Source organism: Sorex fumeus, unplaced genomic scaffold (genome assembly GCF_029834395.1).
Source record: "Sorex fumeus unplaced genomic scaffold, SorFum_2.1 ptg000075l, whole genome shotgun sequence".
In the NCBI taxonomy this organism is placed as follows: Eukaryota; Metazoa; Chordata; class Mammalia; order Eulipotyphla; family Soricidae; genus Sorex; species Sorex fumeus.
In genome coordinates this window covers 7,848,850-7,870,938 of record NW_026606132.1, presented here as the reverse complement: position 1 = coordinate 7,870,938, position 22,089 = coordinate 7,848,850, and the positions used below count along the sequence as shown (strand labels likewise).

At 41.8% G+C, this 22,089-nt stretch overlaps 1 protein-coding gene across 1 annotated transcript; it reads right to left on the bottom strand.

The window, feature by feature from the left end:
- Nucleotides 1–8,120: 8,120 nt before the first annotated feature.
- CD40LG (CD40 ligand) lies at nt 8,121–21,794 on the bottom strand. The gene is made up of 5 exons (XM_056130320.1): nt 21,639–21,794; nt 19,612–19,743; nt 13,979–14,039; nt 12,038–12,100; nt 8,121–8,497 (listed from the first exon to the last, which is right to left on the bottom strand). The coding sequence occupies exons 1-5, from the start codon at nt 21,792–21,794 to the stop codon at nt 8,121–8,123; spliced, it is 789 nt and encodes a 262-aa protein (XP_055986295.1).
- Nucleotides 21,795–22,089: the final 295 nt, after the last annotated feature.

Sequence of the window (22,089 nt, the reverse complement as noted above, 5' to 3'; positions counted from 1 at the left end):
ACTTATACATTGTTGGTAGCACTTCTTACCATTTCCCTTCCAATTGTAGCTACATTTCCTGGTCAATCTTAACATTTGATCTTTAGTTGTGTCCTTATTTCTCTTTATATTTTTTGTAGGAGTTCTGCTATTTATACAGTCACTGATTAGCTGATTGAATTGGGCATGAACTCCACCTTAATTAATTTATTTTTTTCTTTTTATATTTATTTATTGAATCACTGTGGGAAAAGTTACTAAACTTTCAGGTTTAAGTCTTGGTCATACAATGATCAAACACCTTTCCCTTCACCAGTACTCATTTATCACCACCAAGAACCCCAGTATACCCCCTCTCCCACCCCTCCAAATGCCTATGAGGCAGATGATTTCTACTTAACTCTTCTCTACATTGATTACATACATTATTTCTACAAGAGATGCACCATTATTGTTTAGAATTTCCCCCCAAACAATCAGAACTGCTGAAAAGGCATTGTGAAATATTTTGTTTTCTATAGCTGGTTATGAGAATCATATAACGTCACATAGCCATGATTTTGGATTTCTGCAAAGAGCAAGATAATTACGAGATTGGTTTCTGTGTGTCTGATGTTATGGCCGTGCTGGAGAGCCTCTCGTGGGGGGTAACTCGTGACCTTGGTAGGGCGTGAAGGACATGCCGGTACTGCCCCCCTTCCCATGAGACTGCAGTTGCCCCATCACCGCCGGCTCGTACATGGCTTTCCTATAAGCTCTGAGGCTGTGGCCACCTTGTTGCCAGGGGGGAAAAGGGCGGAAGGGAGCAACAACCTTTCCCTCCTGGGGAGGCATGGCGCTGTAGTTTGACGCATGGTCCATTCACTTTTCTTCTGCAAGCTGCTGGGCTCTGGACTAAGTTCTTTTGCCTCTGGAGCCACGGCCGTGCCAGAGAGCCGCTTGTGGGGAGCAACTCGTGACCTTGGTAGGGTGTGAAGGACGAGCCAGTACTGCCCCCTTTCCCATGAGACTGCAGTTGCCCCGTCACTGCTGGCTCGTACCTGGCTTTCCAATAAGCTCAGAGCCGGCGGCCACCTTGTATGCAGTCCAGATGCATTTCTACAAAAAGCCGCTGGGTTTCAAGATTTGTTTCTGAGACTCCGGTATCATGGCTATTAATCAGCTTGATCAGGAGCCAGAGAGGCTGTTTGTAGGCGGCGACTCGGGGTCTCGTTGGGATGGGGAGAAAGAGTTGGCTCCACCCCCATGTGGTGAGGCCCCATGTGTCTCGTCACTGCAGGCCCAAACCTGACTGTTCAGTGGCCTCTGGACGATGGTGGTCACCAGGCCACCAGGGGCAACAGGACAAGGCACAAAACCTATTCCCTCCTGGAGTGGCCCAGCGGCAGTAACCTACTGCAGGAACAGGACACATTTCTGCGAAAAGCCTTTGGGTTCCGAGATTCGTTTCTGAGACTCTGGGATCATGGCCATTAAGTAGTTTGATCAGGAACCAGAGAGGCCATGCCTCCAATTATATAGCTGAGCCGGAGGTGGTTTGTGGTGTGTCTCCCACATACCTAACTTTTGGCCATTTACTTTCTTGATAAACTTTGCCCCAAGTTTTTGGGGTCTGGCCAAAGGCACAGCAGCAATTTTGGGGTATCTGAAAGTCTGACATTGCCATCAGGCTGCTGATGCACTCACCTCACAGGTACAGATTAACCTGCTGGTGGCACCATACCCCCAATTTCTGTTTATATTTTGCAGGATTGTGGTCAATTATTGGGATTCTGCATTTTGACCACAGTTGTAATGCTGGTGTCAGAAGTCAGTATGAAAATATTTGCTTTTCTGGGCTGGAGAGATAGTACAGTGAGTAGGGTGCATACCTTGCATGTGTCCAACCTGGGTTTGATCCACAACATCCCATATGGTCCTCCCTCAATCACTGCCAAAATGACTGGTACTTGGTAAAACTCATGTAACCTTCACAGTAATCTTAAGTACATACTTCTGTTGTCCCCATATTAAGATAAACAGGGACACAGAGGTTGAACATATACTGATAGGTGTGGAGATGACATTTGAATGCCTGGTCTAAATGCCTCTCAGATCCATAATACACTTTGCTTTGCACATGGTCAACCTTGGTTCAATCAATGGAGCCACATAGTCCCCTGAGTCCACCATGAATGACCCCTGAGTGCAGAGCCAGAAGTAAGCCCTGACTCGATGGAACCAAGAATGGGTGACCTGCACTCACGTCCCCCCACGTTTCTGGCAACTTGGCAGTCACACCCACAAGCCACGTCTGGCTGGAACCAGATAATCTCATCAACGGGCATGATCCAGAGACTCATTGTCCTTCTCTCTCCGAAGAGAGCATAGAACAACACTGCCATAGCCATGCAGCCGGAACCTGTGCCAGGCTGTTTCATTCAGGATACCACGGAGAGGGATGGGTGAGGTCCCTCCCTACTCCAAGAGACCCAGCCCCGACAGCTGAAAACCTCCAGAACTCAACCGCTGTCAGGCTCACAGCTGCTCTCCACACTCTCAGGCCTAACCTCATCCATGATAAACCTGTCCCTGGACCTCGAGGATGCATTTGCATCTGCACAACATCTCATACCTCACACCACTCATATTTCAAGAGTAGCTCACCACATTTGATGGGGTTTAAAGTAGAAGGCAACCAATCTTAGAGGAAAATATATTTTTTACTGATATATATTTATATAAATATATACACACACAAGTCTCAACCCTTAACAATATATTAGTAATCTTAAGAGATGGGCCCCTGGGTGAAATACAACAATCTTCACACACTCTCCCCTAAGGAGCTTTTTGGGGAGCATTTTCAGTGGTTTATTCATAACAAACAATACAAAATAAATTATTTTGGTTCTGCTTTGGGGCAGGGTTGAGGTTCAGGAGGGAACATCCAAAATATGGTGGTGGGAAGGTGTTTTGTGGTGGAATTGGTGTTAAAATATTAAATATAATCAGATATTGTGAATTACTTTATAAAAATAAAATAAAATTTAAAGAAAAAGAGTAAGCCCTGAGTACCACCAGGTGTGGTCCCAAGACAAAACCAAAGAAGTGACATGTTTATAAAAATAGAATTAGATTAGATCACTTGTGAACACAATATTATAGGGAGATCAGATATTCAAGTTCTTCTCATTTACTGGAAAACTCTGAAAATGTTCAAGTGAACTTGAACATTTGAGCAAATATGTACTATTTTTGCAAAGTACTGTGAAAATATAATAAAAGCATGTTATCTTTTTTTTTTTGCTTTTTGGGTCACACCCAGTGATGCTCAGGGGTTACTCCTGGCTTTGCACCCAGGAATTACTCCTGGTGGTGTTCGGGTGATCATATAGGATGCTGGGAATCAAACCCGGAGCAGCTGCATGCAAGGCAAATGCCCTACCCACTGTACTATCGCTCCAGCCTCTTGTTACCTATTTTTATTTTGCTTTTTGGGTCACACCTGGCGATGCACAGGGGGTTGCTCCTGGCTCATGCACTCAGGAATTACTCCTGGCAGTGCTCAGGGGACCATATGGGATGCTGGGAATCAAACCCGGGTCAGCTGCATGCAAGGCAAACACCCTACCCGCTGTATGCTCCAGCCCCCCACGTTACCTATTTTATTGGTTGTATAATTCTCAGTTATTCTCTACCACAGGAATAAGTTCTATCGTAGAGGGTGTTTTTGGCACAGAAAATATCATGTAAAAATTATTTAGCTTTCCCTTTCCATTGTGGTGAGTGGGACTTCCACAGATCTGCTGCAGTACTTACACACTTGGTTTTAGTGCTCACTTGAACTTGGGTTGTAGTACTCACTGGAGGTCAGATGTTTGGTTTCAGGGTTTCAGGGTTGCAAAGCTTGCACACTGAATTGTAGCCCATTCATAATCACTCAATTTTGGTGGTACCAAACAGCAGTGCTGCCAGAATCACACCCAGTATGTAGAATAGTGCCAGGAATCCAATTTGAGGCCTCATCCTGCAAGGCAGGTGCTCCACCACTGAGCTATCTCAAGGTCCACACCCCCCCTCCCCATGAAGATATGTAGTACACTGTAAACATTTGTTTAAACCAATGCAGTATTATTTCAGGGACTATTGAGTCATGTGCAGCTGTGTTGATGCAATCATCTAAACTTTCATGCAGTAAACAAAGGACTGAGTCGATGTCAACCCTGCAGCAGACACTAAACTTACCGTGAAACAGGACATGGTTTTGGTCTTCAAGAAGATCAACAAACAGTATAGTAGTAAAAACCTCAACCACGATATGCAGCTAAAGTGCAAGTTACAGTGGGGGAAGGGAAATGGTGTTGCAAGAAGAGAAAACAGCTTGTCAGGTTGCTGAAACAGGACAGCATTTGAGGCAGCCTTACTTAGAAGAAGTGAGGGTTAGAACTGAAGAGACTGAGAAAGGGATCAACAGAAGAAATAAGTTCATGATATTGGTCTTTAAGGTCAGCAAAAAGCATTGGGAAGCATCAGAATCATACTTAAGAATTCACTTTGGTAGACTATAGACCAAACATGATTGCCACCCAATGCCTGTTTTGCAAACCACAGCACCCAAAAGGAGAGAACAAAAGGAAATGCCCTGCCACAGAGGCAGGGTGGGATGGGATGGGGAAATGGGGGGTGGGAGGGATACTGGGATCAGTGGTGGTGGAGAATGGGCACTGATGGAGGGATGGGTACTCGATCATTGTATAACTGAAACCCAAGTACAAAAATTTGTAAGTCTACAACTGTACCTCATGGTGTTTCACTAATAAAAATTAAAAATAAATAAATTCACTTTGGCTGCGAATGGGTTAGAGAGTCCAAAAGTGGAGGCAGTGGGTGGGGGGAGGTGCTGGGAGGGTTTTGCTGTGAAAGAAACATAACAATAGTTTTCACTAGAGATAGAAAGAAGTAGCTTGATTTAAAAATCATTTAAGAAACAGGGTCATAGACTTTTGGAATTGGACACGGAAGGAAGAAGCACAAGAAGGCAGGGGAAGTGATAGGCAACCATTGAGGGCTAGATGAATCACACATTTTGTTGTGGTGCCAGAGATCCCAAACAACAGTGTTGCCAGGATTACACCCAGCATGTAGGACAGTGCTGGGCAACCACTACCTGGAATGGGACTCACTGAAAGTCAATCCTGGTGAAAGGTCAAGAGTTCCATTTAGGTGCATAGGGTTTGAGGGCCTAGGCCTATCATTTGAAAAGTCAGTCAATGAGGGACATATTCCAGGGAGCAGATCAGAACTAAAGGCAGTAGCAGGAAAGAGGTGGTTAAACCCATGAACTTGGAAGCGAGCCCACCGTGAACACACAGAAGAAAAAAGGGTGGAGGATAGGATTGGGAGCTGTTAGGGAGGACAAGGTGATTTCATGAGGAAGCATTCCAAGAGGCTGAAGGTGAATGCCTGTACATTGTGGGCTGCAGCAATGGGAAGTGACATAGCAGTAGAAAGCATGGCGAGAGAGAATGTCGCCTAGAAAATGAACATTTGTTTTCTACCTATGGCATGATCTATAATAACAAATACTGTTGGAAATTTATTTACTAGAGGCAGAGCTCTTCTAGAAGATAATGAAGTCTCAAAGTTGAAGAACATGGTGGTAAAGAGCAGGGCAATATATCAACCAAAAGAAAATGTGTGTGTATATGAAGACTGTAAAGGACTTGGCCTGGCTGGCCAATTCATTCATTCTGATGAATCCTACAGAATGGCTCATACCTTTTGTGCAAACCCTGTCCCTCACCCAAGCAAGTTAGGGAAATACGGCTTTGCTACTGTTAGGGAAGGAGAACCACGGCCTTTGTATTGTCGCCATCTTTTGCACTGGGACAAAACCACCCCTCAGCTAGATCTAGAGTCCTGGCTGACTGCCAGGGGGCCCATACCTGTGCAAACATCCTAACCAGTGTCTCCTCTCTTCCTTAAAGTCTCCCTTACAGAATTCAGCATAATAGAATTTCGACTACAGACCACAAGATATAATTATGGACATATCCCTTGAAGTTTCTGAGTCAGCTGTCATCACCCTGCTCATAACAAAGTCTCTTGTTGGAGAGATTCCATGGCCTAGCAAGTGTGTTTATCATGATTTTAACATTGAGTTACAGATCAATTGCTAGGTTTTTGGAGTCCCTCAGCTGCGAGTGCCATCCAAGGGATTGAAGATCCAGGCTAGTGACCAAAAGCTGGCCTTACCCTTACTCACTTCTCTTTTTAATTTGTCCAGTAATATTTTTTGGCATAAGTTGTGGTGTTTGTCTTAAAACAATGCATTCTACTAGTGAAGATGGAAAAATCACTCTGGATTTCCTACATTAAAAAATTCCTCAACTGGAGGTTGTTATATGTATGATATTAAAATGATTCAGATGGATTGAGGTGGTGTGGCCACCACCTCTACTGATGGAAAGGTGAGGGCAATAGAGAGTGACTTGCTATTAACCAAAAGTCATCACCAGTTTAGGAAGGCACTCATAAGACATGCCTAAGGGAATATCAGATACACACCTGGCTGTGTGAGTGGCCCTACTGAGATTTAAATTACCAGTCGATCCTCATAATATATCTCTACAAAAGCATATAAATGTCCACATCGAACTGGACCCAGATTTGAGGGGCATTCTAGACCCTGTGCTTGTGATCCTGAAGCCTTCTACAAGATTTAGTGAGGGCCACAGGGGGATCCTCACTCAGGAGGGTCCCTGTGAGTAGACAGCTGCCAATTAATTCTCACCTGCTGTTTTAAGGTTAGCCTATCTTCGAAGTCCCCATCTTAAGTGGCCCATATACCTCTGGTCTCCCTTTTAGGCTAATTGATTTGTATGCTTACTCTCTTGTAATGTAGACTTCCCCCAATGAAATCTCGCAGGATGATCTGCAATTAGTTTGAGTTGCTAAGTGAACCCTTTGCCCTTAACAGTAAGAGTGAACAGTTGAGGTCTGAACCTCATATTACAGATATGACACGGAATAAGCTCCATTGACTTCATTGCAAGACTGAAAGGGCCAGACCACCTAGAAAGCTATTAACCGGATGAGCAACTACTTCTCATCTCAGACCCTCCCTCCAACTTTACAGAGCTGTGATTAAGCAAGATAAATCTCATCTTTTTTTCAATCCTCTGCAAACTTTCCGGAGCAAATTGGAAATATAGACTTAGATTGCTTTTCACTGATTAAGCCTCCACATAACCCATCAAAGCTTATCACGTACTTCCAGGGAATGTGCTGTCACCAGGATATTTTGTGGGGTAACAAGCTTGAGAAGCAAGATTATGGAAACATTACAAAGGTTGGCAAAATTCCCTCCAAGTGATTCCTCCTCTCCCAACCCAGCCTAAGGCTTTAGGTGCTTAGTAACAACAGTAAGAATAAGGGATCTTTATTATTCCAAAAATAAATAAGATAATCACAAGTTCGCTCTAAAAACAACAGCGAGTGCAGGTAGATACAATAAACTTCCTTTAAATACAGTCATTTCAGGAGGGGGAGGAGTGGACAGACTCGGGTCCTCCTGGCTTCAGTGGTGGAGAGAGGGGTCAAATGAAATCACTGATTGGTACCAGCTTTACTGTGTGTGTGAGAGAGAATGAATGGATGAGTGTCAGCGTGGAACATTTGGGCAGGGTTTCTCAGCTCTCCACCGCATTAGACATTCTAGAGCCTGCCCCCTTCACAGAGACCTGGAGTCAACCATTTCTATGTGAGCTAAAGGTCCCTCTCTCCCTTCTGCATCTTCCCTGAAAAAAAATACATACACCAGAGAAATAAAACTAACCTGGGTTAGGTATGTGTCATCAACTCGGGATTATTCTATGCATAATGACCTTGTCAGTCCAGAGCATGCTCTGGGTGTATGCCTCCGTGGGCTAGATGCCTCAGAGTACATATGCTGATGGAACAGGACCTATCGTGGTTTCACCTGGCCCGTAATTCTCTTACTGCAGCCCTACATGCCTTGGGATGTATAATAAATAGTTCTCCATGAGGAGAATTCTAGGGTTATAAATAGGCAGTTCAACAGGGGGTGGTTTTAACTGCTTGGCTGTATTTTGAAGCCTGCCAGCACCAGCCCAGCACAGCCTGCGAGGTTACACTGTTCAGAGCTTGAGCAAGCCAAAGGACGTGTAGCCGGTTCCGTGGCTCACTTGGCTTGGATCAGTTACATTGACAAATACCGCAGCACCTGGTTGCAATTCAAATACTCCTCCCAAGTGAACGGATTGTTGCCCGCAAGGTTTGGATGAACTGTGGGTGTTTGCTGCTCTAAGTAAGATTCTCTCCAATCCACTAGCGGACCTCAGGCAGAGGCTGACTATAAATGGAGCTTGACTCGAAGCTTGTCGATTGGAACAGAAAGTGACTTGGGTATAGATGTAATAGAGTCCTTGTCTTTTAATGGCCAGCTGTTTCCCGTTTTCCAGGGTTACCAAATTGCTGCTCATGGTGTAGTATCCTTTTTGGGCCCACTGTAGAACTGGAACAGAGATGGAAAAAATTCATGGTGAGTGGCCGCATAGCTACCGAAACATCTCATATTCTAACAGACAATCCAACTGAATGCCGAATACTGGCTTAACAAATGAAGGGAAATTTGGGGTAATAGATTTATTGGGGGTCGGGGGAGTGAGGGTGAACTGGACCTTTGCTCAGGAGTGACCCCTGGTGGTGATGGGGATTCGAACCAGATGGATAACTGCATACAAAATCCTAACCGGTGATACAATGTCTCCAAGCCCAGGCAAGGATTCTTTTAAGACCCCTACCCGCCCCCAAGAGTCTACAAAATTACAGACTAACAAACTGTCGTGGCATTGACAAATTCGCATGAGTTTTATGGTCAGGAGAAGGTGAATTCCAATCCAGGTTTTAGTCAAGTTCAGCCAAATCCCTCCTCATCTGTAACAAACTCATCTGCCAATACTGCAGCATGTTTCAGAGACAAGTTGTGAACATTCAATGCTATAGCAGCACAGTGAGTTCCCTTTAGAATTCTTCCAGCCAATTTGCCCTTGAACTTCCGAAAGTGTGAATGATTTTAAAATTCCACACCCTGTGTGATGTGTGCCAAAATATTCAGACAAAATCTTTGCTAATAATAACACTGATGGGTGGCTTTCCTTGACTTCTGCAAAGAACTGCCAGTCTACCTCGCTCAGTCTCAGTACTGACTGAGAAAAGAAAAAGACCCCACTGTTGCAAATCTGAAATGCCTCCCACAGCAAGGACTAAAATTAGGCAAGGAAGTATGAAAATAAACCTGTCATATCACTGTGTGTTTTGATCTCCCATTGTAGTGGGGCGCCACCAACTTGAAAGTACCTGTATTTTTGTGGCTAAACCGGAATACCCACCAACAGTGTATGCCATTTTCTCAGCTGAGATGTTGAGTGGGTTCAAAGTAGTGTGTGCACCCAATTTCAAATCTCAGCTCCCACAGAGAGCTAGACTGCTGGGGTGGGGTGGAGGTGGGGGGAAGAAGTGAAAGTATTGATGTATTTTTTAAAAGCTTCCTTAAGATTTTTTGAAATTTCTATTTGGTGAGTTTGAACTTATTAACTTTCAAGACACACCATGAGTCTTAACTCATCCTTTAGGGGCTGGAACAATAGCACGGCGGGTAGGGCATTTGCCTTGCACGCGGTCAACCCGGATTCGATTCCCAGCATCCCATATGGCCCCCTGAGCACTACCAGGAATATTTCCTGAGTGCATGAGCCAGGAGTAATCCTTGTGCATCACTGAGTGTGACCCAAAAAGCAAAAATTATTAATTAATTTAATTAAATTCTTAAAAAAATGACTCATCCTCTAGGAGCTAGAGAGATAGTTCATCAGTTAGGGCACTTGCCTTGCATAAGTCAACCTAGGTTCAATTCCTGCCACCCCATATGGTCTCCCAAGCCCACTAGGAATGATCCCTTCATACAGAGCCTGGACTTAGCCCTGAGCAATCCAGATGTGACCCCCAAACCAAAAAAAGACTCTTCTTTAGTGATGGAAAGTCATCCCAAAATGTCTGGCAATTTTGGAGTCCTCTTGACCAGAGGTTTACAAATTCATTTGGCTTGCAGATAAAAGAATCACTCAGTCTCCCCAACTCTGACGATTTCAGAAATATTTCTTCTTGGAACAAACAAAATATGACCCCCTCATTGCACCCAAGATTAGTGCTGCCTCTCTGGATCATTCCAGAACCCACACGTGAGGTTATGGTCCACCTGAGAAACTTAAAAATGACAGCTAAGAAAGTAGATAAAGGACAAAATGTGATAGCCTCTCAGTATCTATATTGAAAACCATAATGTCCCAAATTAGATAGAGAGTATGGGAGAAATTGTCTGCCATAGAGGCAGGGAGAGGGTTGGGATTGGGGGGGAATATTGGGGACATCGGTTGTGGAAAATGTGCACTGGTGTTCAATCATTGTATAATTGAAACTCAACATGAAAGCTTTGTAACTGTATTTCACAGTGATTCAATAAAAATGAAATATTATATGCCTTAAACTCAACTATTAATACATTTGTAAATAACAGTTATTAATAAAATTTTTTATTAAAAATTACAGCTAATGTGATTTTTATGACAGATGCCCTAACATTTATTCACTAAGCCTTTACCTATGAAAGAGGGTAAGGGGATATAGTCAAGTTTAAACAGATTAAAATAAGAATTTTGGAACTGGGGTGAGGTGAAATGGCATCATCTTCCCATTGGATCACCTGCAAACATATTATGATATAGATTTAAAATAGACTAGCCTGAGTATCAAGCAAGGGCATTTTAATCAACTTGGAGCACAACGAAATAACATACCAAGAGCAAGGATTTAGATATACATGGACAAAGATCAGTAAGAAGGTATTCTTGGACATGTGTCTGCTGCTGTCATACAATCTAGAGGAAGGTGCCATGTGGGGTGGGTGGTCACCCTAGTCAGTGAAATTCTCTGATAAGTGTACTTTGAGAAGGTGGTATTTGGCAGAATAATTGAATATTGTAGAAATATCTCATATTAATGAAGGACTTAATGTCTCTCTACTGACATCAAAGCTATGGTGATATTAAGTAAATGGTGGCATCTAATCTTTGTACAACTCTTGGCTATGTCATTTTCTTCTGCTGATTAACTGGTTTGGTGCTCAGAGTCACCCTGAAGTTGGCAATGTGGGAAACTGTTGTAGTATAAGTTAAAGAACTTTCCCATTGTCACATACTCATCTTTCTCTCTTTTCCCACCCTCCTCTCTCTCACACAAAGAGAGAACTTTCATCAGTTACAGAACACTGCTGAATTTCTCAGTTCAGATACTCTCCAACTCCTTCTATGGAGAGGGGGATATCATGCTGACATACATGTTTCCATCTATTTAGCAGATGCAATAAATTCTCCAGTATGAGCTATCACAAAGTAATATTTTTTTGATGGGGAGGAGAGAGCTAAGGACTAGAAAGATGATATTACATACATGGACATTAAAACATTCAGAGTAAGTTGGAAAGGTTACAGTGTGTCATCTGCTGTTACTTCATTGGGAAATCTAATGTGCTGGAACCTATTGATCTTTGCAGAGTGATTTTACCTTTAATTCCCCTAAGGTTAACCCTAGTGAAGCTGAGGTTAATCATACAGGGATTGACAGATGGAAGGAAAGGCCTTCCCTGAGGTCCATTTACACACAGGGAGGTGGGATTAGAATGAGGAATACTGCCATCCAGGTCACGCCCTGCCATGTCTTCTCTATTGTCAGACTAAAGGCTCCTTCACCCAGTAATTCATCATTTAGAACCAGCCACTGCACAAGAACTAATGAGAATGTCAGGGATGCTCCCATATCCTTTTGTCCTTCCAAGTTCCCACTGTGCATGTGAGCTTACTTTGACAACAGAGAGACCATGGGAGGTGTGTCGGTGGGGTTGTAAAATGGGCCCCAGAGGAAGAGTGAAGCCAAATCATTAAGCTACCTTGATTTAGCATCCCTGCCTCTACTCATGCACAGATGTGTTTGAACTTACCAGATGCTGTTTTACTGCTGGCCTCACTTATGATATGAGCTGCAATTTGAGGATCCTGATCACCTAAAATAAATAAGAAGCGAGGTGTTAGGTCAAAGAAATAGAAAGGTGCCCATAGAACAATTTAGTCTAGTTCTATAGCTGTGTAATAGAGATGTACTTAAATGACTTCAAGAAAAGACATGAAAAATGCTCATTCATGGAGAGCAAAGTTGATTTCTGTAATTGAAACAATTTAATTGACTGTGCTCACTAATACTAACCTTTTCATCATTGTTCAATCCTAGAATCCACTTTACATAGTAACATGGACTAAAAATACTGGTTTACATTAATGATTTCTAAAACTGTGCTCTTGAGAATAAGTTGCATACACTGTGGGGGTGAGGGGGCTCCTTAGTGAGCCCCAAGGCCAGTTCTGCAAACATGACTAGCAAGGTGCCTAAGGTGTCTGAACTGGTCAAACAACAGAGGAAATTATATTAGCTATCTTACATTGTTTCACACATAAAAGGTCTCCTTTTTAACTCATTTTTAATTAGTAGGCTAAGCTCTTAAGTATATTGAAGTTTCTTTTTAGTTATGAGCCTGGTACACATACACATTGGTGGTGTTCTACAGATTTTGAATAAAATTGCATGAGCTAAATTACTGGTTTTGTTATTTTTTGTTACTTCTCTGAAACCTGAGAAGCAACATCCATATGAGCTTTTTCCTGAAATTTTAATTTAATGAACAGAGCATGGTACCATTTAACCTTTCAGTCAACGAGAAGATAGAATCATAATGGAAATACAGATTATTTCCATCTCTGCACCCACCTAGTCAAATAATTAAAGCAGGCTAAGTATACTCTATATCACAAAACATTCTCTATCTCTCATTTCTTTGTGTCTATTAAATTTACACAAATCACAGCATTGTTTTTCACTAATTCTGTGGTATAACAGTCTTCCTAAGAAGATCTTCACTTCAACTCTACATTTTATCTACATTTTACCCCATACTCAGTTGTTTAGGTCACTTCAAGCATTTTGTGTTTGGTTTTCAGAGTTACATTCTAAGAAAAAACAGACAAATTTGTGTAGTGTGTCCAAAAGGGGTGCAAACTGGAATGAACAGGGAAACACCTTAAGTAAATTTAGTTTGGAGAAGAAAAGCTCAGGAACCAGGATTGGTGGCTTTAACACCAGGATAGCTGTAGGAAAGGAATTATATTTTGTTTCATCTGACCCTAAAGAACAGAACTGGGTGAGTTGAAGGAAATTATTAAAACAAATTTAAACTCCAGAGGAGAAAAGCCTTGTCTTTATTAGTGATCTTCTGATGATTTTAGTTACAGCCTCTCCAAGATGGGCCAGGCTGCTTTAGCACATAGAAGGTGCCTAGACCTGTTCAATCAGAAGCCAGATGGTCACTGTCATGGTGAAGGAGATTTGTGAAGGAGATTTGTACTCTGGAGATAACTTAGGGACGATCTAGTTTCCTCCAAAGCTGGAGATATATGTTCAAAATGTGCTGCCACCAAGAAGGGCAAAGGCGAAAACACTGTCACACTTGGTCCCTTCTTTCTCTCAGAGGTTCCTCCAGCCATGGTTCACAATGAAAAGCTTATTATTGAGTGATGAAGGTCCCGGCATCAACTTTCTTTCTTGTCATCTCATGCTCTGCAGATAATACCAGGTTGTATAGCTGCTTTCACGAAGGTACTGAAAATAATAGTAACACAGCTTCTCCTATTAATATACACATCTTGACATTGATGTGTATATTAATGACATTTCAAGTCACAGGCACCAGAGAACATATCCCTTGGGATATGGTGTTTCTATTTTATTTCCAGGGTTAAAATCTCTGAATCCAACTAGGTTGTTCAATATAATTAGTCTGCTTTCTTTTCAGTTCTCAAATATTCATATAAATTGATATATAGCAACCTACCTTTTTGCATTTCAAAATTTGTCTCTTTTATCTTCCCCTGGTCATTGTTCAGCATGATGTCCTAAAATAAGAATTGTTACAAAAGGTCATTTTGGTAGGAAGTCTGCTGTGAGCTCTGAGGGGTGTCATTCACGTGGCAGGTGTCATTACTCTGTTGCCTGTTTCTGGTGAGGATTACCAGAAAGACTCAGATCCTGCCATTAATTACATCATACAATTGGAAACCCTTGTCCCTGACAGACAATCAATCTGACATCACAGAGAGTCCAAGGGTGAGTCTGGAAGCAAAATCTCGGCCTTATTATCTCCATTTCAGTACTCTCTCCAGACCAGATACTGACTTTTCCTATGACCCCAACCTCGCTGGCTTTGGCGAGTATTGACAAACAATGCTGACGGGGAGATGATTTTCACCCAGAACTGGCACCAAAAAAACATTTGAAACTGCTTATTATTGATCCATAGAATTGAAGTGGTTTGAAGTCTTTTAGGAAGCAGATATAGTAAAGTTTCATCTTGTGAGAACATTTCAGACTATGAAAAGAATCTCATGCAGGGGCCAGAGTGATATGACAGTGAGTAGGACACTTGCTTCACATGCAGCCTACTCAGGCTCAATGTCCAGCATCCCATATGGTCCCCTACTCCAGCCAGCAGTGATCCCTGCATGCAGAGCCAGAGGAAAGCTCAATGCACCACTGGGTGTGCTCCACCCACCCACCAAAAAAGAATCTCAGGCATTTCTAATTGCTTTTCCCCTTTCAATGAACTAAGGAGATTTTCTTGTTTCCATTTGCCCTGTTTGGTCTGGATTTATTTAGAATATTCAGTTTTTGGGGAGCACAGTTAATCTTGGAATGTTGCTGATACCCAAAATGCAAATGTAGCTCTTCTTAAGGGTTTTCTTCTTACTTATCCACTAAAGGAAGAATAGAGAGGGATGCAGACATAATCCAGTGGTAGAGCACTTGCCTTGCATGTATGAGAACGTGGGTTTGTTCCCCAGCATTGCAAAAAAGAAGAAAGGTAGAGAAACTTAAAAGAAATAAACAGAACCCACCACACACCCATATTGGAATAGAATCAAGGCTGCTGCAATCATTTTCAATGCTACAGCATAAAAGACCTGGACGGCTTAACTAACTAGCACAAAGTCACCCAAGGAATCTGAGACAGAATCCAAGAGTAGAAACCTTGAGATCATATTCATCAACCGGGTTCAGCTCTCACCTTCACTCTATGTTCAAAAGGGAGGAAGATGAAAAGCATTTTCGCCTCTGATCATCAAAATTGCTGTCCCCTTACAGGAATCAATTTTTCACAGGGCCTTTCCTTTTCATCCGTCTGCAAGCCAGCTTGAGCACCGGGGCTCTTGAGGGCCTTGAGGGAGGCTCAGCTTTGCAGCCAGAGATGAGGCTGAAAGTCACAGCACCTCAAGGGGAAGCTGCATCTTGAAAGGCTCACAGGGGCCGCCCAAATTCAATTTTCCATTTGAACTCGAATGTGGCACCGTGAAAGTGCAGGCCGACAGGAAAATGTTTGTGAAGATAACAAGTAAACAAGTGAGTATGTAGTGTCTTTGCAAGAGAGGGAGTGTGGTGATGGAGGTGGAGACGCTCTTCAGCTAGGTGATTGCATTGGTGTCGGGGCTTGGCCAGGATGAGAATGTAAAGTCAGCAAAGTTGATCTTTCCTGTGTCTGGCCTTGCCTGACTGTGAACTTCCTCCCAGCCTCACGCTTCTGCGTGTCTTTTTGCTACTGCTTCACTCCCCACCTCACCAAAAAGCCTTTCCAGAGCTGACCTCCAGAAGACCTGGGATTAGTTCTTTCTCTCTTACTGAGAACTCTGTGTGGTCGGGATAGACAGGTTGTCCTTTGCCTATAGAAAAGCATCTCAGGAAGTCATGGCAAGAATCATTCCAGTAGGGGTGGAAAGGTAGCTCATTTTAATATGTAATTGCATTCTTCAAAATGCTGCCTTCACTTACCCTAACAAAAGACCTGAATCCCATTTTCCTCCCAAGGTGACAGCTTGGTGATAACTGCCTAAAGAGAGCCAAGTCCCTTTATTACTAAAGGTGCCAAAATAATGATAGGCTAATGTCTCAGTCACCCAGCCCCACCAGTAGATGAGAAATTGGGTCACAAGACAGGGAGGGGCAATAGAAAGAAGGTGAAAGTTCTAGATTGAGAAGTGAACCTGATGATTTCTAAGACCCCAATAGTTCGTGTAACTTGGAGCCCCCCGCCCCCACCCTGTACCCGTCAATTCAAATATCAAGTTGCTTTGGAAGCCAGGCTGTGACATAGAAAGAAAGTCTGGAACATTAGCTAAGAACACAAAATTCCAATCAGAGGTTGGACTATACAGTTGGCCTGTTGGTTTGAAAAATTTCAAAATATGGTCTTTGAATATGAAACTTGGGGTAACAAGCATTAAAAAGACCATCGGTCATCAATGGGGGATTTGTATAGCTGCAAGACTTCGTATAACCATCCTGAGTCTCACAGGTACACATTACACTGGCTAGGAGTTGAGCAAGGGGGCCACCTCTGTGGCATGTAAGGTGCGCGAGAAGGTTCACCTTTTAAGAACATTAATCTCTGGAGCTTTCATCATTTATTTTCCATGCAAACATAAGCAGAGGAGCCAAAGCAGCTTTTATCCTGGGTAGCTGATTTTGAAAGCTTTATCTATCTGACTTGAAACAGAGCCACAAGGAATTGGCAGTCAGATTATAAAAGCTTCAGTAAGAAAAGGGAGGGGAACCCAACTGATCCCACCACCACTGGAGGAAACTAAAGATTGATCAAAAATCTACAAAATGCCACTACGGTACATGCCCTGATAGATATTCACAACCCTCTCTTTCTTCCATTATCCCTTCCTCCGTCCTTTCCTCTCTCTCTCCCTCACTTTTTTCCCTTCCTTCCTTCCTTCCTTCCTTCCTTTCTTTCTTTCTTTCTTTCTTTCTTTCTTTCTTTCTTTCTTTCTTTCTTTCTTTCTTTCCTGGGTTTTGGGTCACACACAGCAGTACTCAGGATCACTCTTGCCAGGGTTCTATGGGACCCTATGGGATGCCAGGAATTGAATCTAGGTCAGCTGCATGCAAGGCAAATGCTCTACCTGCTGTAATATCACTCAAGCCCCAGCCCTCTGATTATTCTAGACAAGAAAACTGAAGCTCAGAGAGGTGAAGCCCAGGGTCGCACAACCCAATTTTCTATCTGGTCTTTACTCATCTTAAAATTTGTCACACCACCAAATATCCTGTAATTCTGAGCAGAATTCTCAATCAACCCAAGAAATACAATCATTTCCAAGCCTTGCAAATAAAGGTACAAGTCTTCATCTAAAATTTAGATTAGTTCAAAAACCTAAAAACCACAAGCATGTTCAAGTGATGTTTTGATTCATCTAGAGAACTCGGAATGTGTTCTTAGAGTCTTCACTGCTAAATTCAATTCATATGGGGAAAAATGTAGGATGATAACAACAAGCTTAGAGAAAACATCCTAAGCCCCTGACAACATCATACCTGAGAATTAACTCTTGTTTATTTATCTTGATACATCTACCTGAAACACCTGAACTCAGTGGTAAGGGAAAGCTACCTACTGTTCATGATCCTAAAGTTATCTGGGTCAAGGGTATTTCACTCAATGTTCTGAGATAGAAACCAACAGAAAGACTTCATTTTTCATTTTGTTTTGTTTGGGGGACACAACCAGCAGTGTTCAGGATTTACTCCAGGTTCTGCACTCAGGGATCTCTCCTGGCAGGCTTGGACCACATGGGATGCCAGGGATTGAAACCAGTTGGCTGCATGCAAAGCAAGTGCCGTACACATTGTACTATCTCTCTAGTCCCTAAAGACTTCTTGATATTCTGCCTCTAGGACCCTAAGTCTACTGGTCTATGATAATAAAATGAATGTAGTAGTGTTGTAGGTGTGTCCTTTGTCAACGTCTTAAAAAATCTTATTTTAGGTACTATAGGTCATAGTCATTGCAGGGTCTTCATGCTAGGTAGCAGCGTGTTTGCCTCAAAAACTTAAACCTTCTCTGCCTCAGTATTTGCTTGGTCCTAGAGTGGACTGGCACCATAATTAAGTGGTATTAGAAGGGGTTTGGTTTGTCTGAGAAACATTCCTGAGAAAGTCTGCCACCTGTTGCCCCAAGCCCCGTCACAGTATGCATAAAACCCTATCATTAACATTACTGTTAATCAAAGTGATAAAAATAAAATTTTAGAAATAAAAATAAGCTATGTAACCACCAGGAAAAATGAAGTCATGAAATTCTTTTACAAATGGATGGACATGGAGATTATCATTCTGAGTGAAGTGAATCAGAGGGAGAGGGACTGACATAGAATGATTGCACTCATTTGTGGGATATATATATATATATATATATATATATATATATACATAGTATGAGACTAATACCCATGGACATTAGGAACAAGGACCAGGAGGATTAGTCCACAGTTGGAAGCCTGCCTCACATGCTGGTAGAGAAGGCAGTTGAGGGGTTGACGCGATAGCACAGCAGGTAGGGCGTTTGCCTTGCACGCGGCCAACCAGGATTCTATTTCCAGCATCCCATATGGTCTCCTGAGCACCACCAGGGGTAATTCCTGAGTGCAGAGCCAGGAGTAACCCATGAGAATCGCCAGATGTGACCCAAAAAATAGCAAGTAGAGAAGGCAGTTGGCATAGAGAATGACAATGATACTTGGAAATGATCTCTCTGGGTAGGAACTGCATGTTGAAGGTAGGTAAAGAAACAAACATGATAACTTCTCAGTATTTGTATTGTAAACCATAATGCCCAATAGGACAGAGAGAGAGAGAGAAAGTGCCTGCCATAGCGGCAAGGTAGGGTGAGGAGTGGTAGGAGGGAAATGGGACACTGGTGCTGGGAAACGCACACTGGTGGAGGGATGGGTGTTGGAACATTGTATGACTAAAATTCAGTCATGAACAGCAGCTTTGTAACTGTGTATCTCATGGTGATTCAACAAAAAATAATTTTTTAAAAGAAATAAAAATAAAATTTTAAAAAGGAAAAGATCTCACTTTCACAGTGACTGAAATGCCATCTTCACAGAATCATTTTTTCCTATGGGAGAGTTTCAATCTTCCTAAGTCCCTACTCTCCCAGCAAAGGCAGTGTCGCCGCCTGAGATGGGCCAACATGGCAGTGACACAACAATCATGATTTCACAAGGACATACAGACCAGATCATGGATCCACAAGTTTGAAATGGAAAGACAAAGAAAAAATAATACTAATCTTGGTGTACTTCAGAATTTTACTTGGACCCAGCCACCAGTATGAATCCACATGTTTGTGCAGTTTCCTGACAGAACTGGATTTCTTCTTAAGAGTGTGTAGCACATATATTTACAACTTGGGCTTCATTTTCCCCTTTGTTTTGAAGACACACAGATGTGTGTGAATATGTGTCTGTGCGTGTGTGCTTGTGTGTGAGTATAATGTTAGATACACACATATATGGATATGACAAATGTTTCTAGCTTTACATCATTTGGTCTCAGTTTCCCAGCTTCATGAGGTTAGTAAAACTTTTCAAGGACACTTTTACCAACAAGTGAGCTCCTTACCTTAACGAAGGCTTCAAACTGGCCTCTAATCTCCTCACAGTTCAGTAAGGATAAGGCATCTTCTCCTTTGCTGCATTTTTGTATTGTTTTCATAAACACAAAATCTTCATGAAGCTTCCTTTCATCTTCTATCTATTTGTGGAATAACACAGACATGAAAAATACAATTCTCAGGCAGAATACAGCTAATGATATCTGCATCCGCATTCCCTTCCACAATCTACAGGTTTATTGCAATTTGGTCTCTGCAGTTAAAATATCAACAAAAAACAGCAACATTTAAAATACCCTATTATCTGAAACTCTGGGTTGAAATCACAGCTATTCTAATAAAATTTCATTGCAGAGCATACATTTTTTTTACCAACGTCTTATCACAGCTATGTTCCAAAATTTTCCTATTTCCCATTGCTCCAGTAATGGCTGGGCATTATTAACACAGCCTATAAAATACTTTTCAGCTGAGCTCATTTGCCCACTTTCATTTTAGTGTTTGTGATGGAGTGCTTTATAAAAAGAAGTTAATTTGCCATGTGTGTCAATTAACTAAGAGTTCTGATTGCATCGCTCTTTTTGAAATTTTAATATTGGTAGAAAATTGTTGCACTTTTAAAGAATTATCAGTCATTCCCAAGTTAATGAGCTATTTTATTTTCCAGTGTCTTAGAATAATTAAATATATGGAATCAATTGCAGAACCAACCAGTGGTACGCCATTCTCTTGTTTTAGGATTAACTTTTTACTTTCAAAACAAGAAAGCAAGTTTTTACTTTCAAAAACAAGATTCAGAAAGCTGGTGGCTTTCATTATCATTAAGAGTTCACCTAAATGTATGTGAGGGGTGGTGGTGTTAAGTACAGCTACTTGGGTCAATTCTTGCTTTTTAGAGGTTATACTGATGTGGAGCACTTGATTTTCCTACAAGGTCAAACACAAACAAGCAAACAATCAAACCCAGACTCCACCTCTTTTTTTTTAAACTTTGAAACCTGAATTTTAAGTAACTGAGCAAATGACTTCAACCATCATTGCTTTACTGTATGGTGATAACAAAGCCTCATGGTCTGAAATCTCGGTTAATATTTCAACAGCAAGACACTTCAAATTACCAAAGAAAATGCAATCTCTATATGCTACATACCCACACTTTCCATGTCCAGACTTTTACAAACAACCAGATAATTGATAACATTTGTACATTTTACCCATTTTTGTTAGTCAACATAGACAACAATAACCACTCAGTGGAAATGAGTAGACACATTGAAATACCATAAATTCTAATGCTTGTCTTTTCTTACAAATGCAAAAACAATCTCCTAATTTATTCTCATCTTTTGTTCCTGTAAGTCCAAACATTTAAGAACATGGGGCATTTCAGAGAGAAACTGAGCATCTTGCAACTAAATCAGCGTTTGCACAATTAGACAGACACTGCCACTCTTACTAAAAGACGGCAAATTTCGGTTTTTGTCCTTGTCTATGTTCACCTGAAGCACTATGCAATTTCAGATCAAAGTCACTCTTTCATCTTCAAGTTGGAAATTTAAAAGAAAAAAATGAGTTTTCTTTATAAGAACATATTTGGTTGGTTTTTAAACAAAACGTTAGCAAATAATTACAGCTAGTGTCTATGAGGGCTTACTTTTTGCCAGACTCTCTTATAAGCACTTTAACAGACTCAACAAACTCATTGAATCTATGAAGAGGGTCCCTTGACCATCCCCACTTGCCAGAGGTGGAAATGGAGGTACAGAAATATAAAATAACTTGCCCAAGATTGCAGAACTAATAGGGGACAGTGTCAAGACCTCAGGTAGTCTGCCTTCAGAATCCAAGCTTTTGACCAGTAAATAAGAGTAGGAGAACTCGCCAGCTAGACAACATAGGTTATGCCAAAAGACCATTAATCTAATGGCTTCTTCACCATTCATTGCTCATAATTTGGAGAAACCTAAAACCAACCTACCGGTACATTTATAATGGCCCGCAATTTAGATCATAAAAAATATATAGTTCATCTTACCTTGTCCAATCTTCTGTGCAGATACACAGCAAAAAGTGCTGACCCAATCATTTGGGTGATAAGAAAAACAGTAAGTAAATACATGAAAATTTTCATAGTGGCCGGTGGTCCAGTGGCCACAGATCGAGGAGAAGGTTGGCTGTACGTTTCGATCATGCTGTGTTAAAGTTAAAATGAAATCTTCTGACCAAGAAGGTGGCAGAGACAGCATGAGAACATTGTCAAAGTGGCCACCTTACTCAGGATTAGTTAAGAGCGCACAATCGTTGCAGCCCACACTTCCTGGAAAATATGCTTCGTAGTCTTCTCTCCTAGCAAAAATGTTACGTAAAGGGTTTTTTTTTAAAAAAAATTACACCCATATCATTCACTTCCAGGCTTTCCCTTTTGTTAGTAAAGAAGAAACAGTTTCTTATTCCATATATTCATTCTTGCCTTGAAATGTCATAGA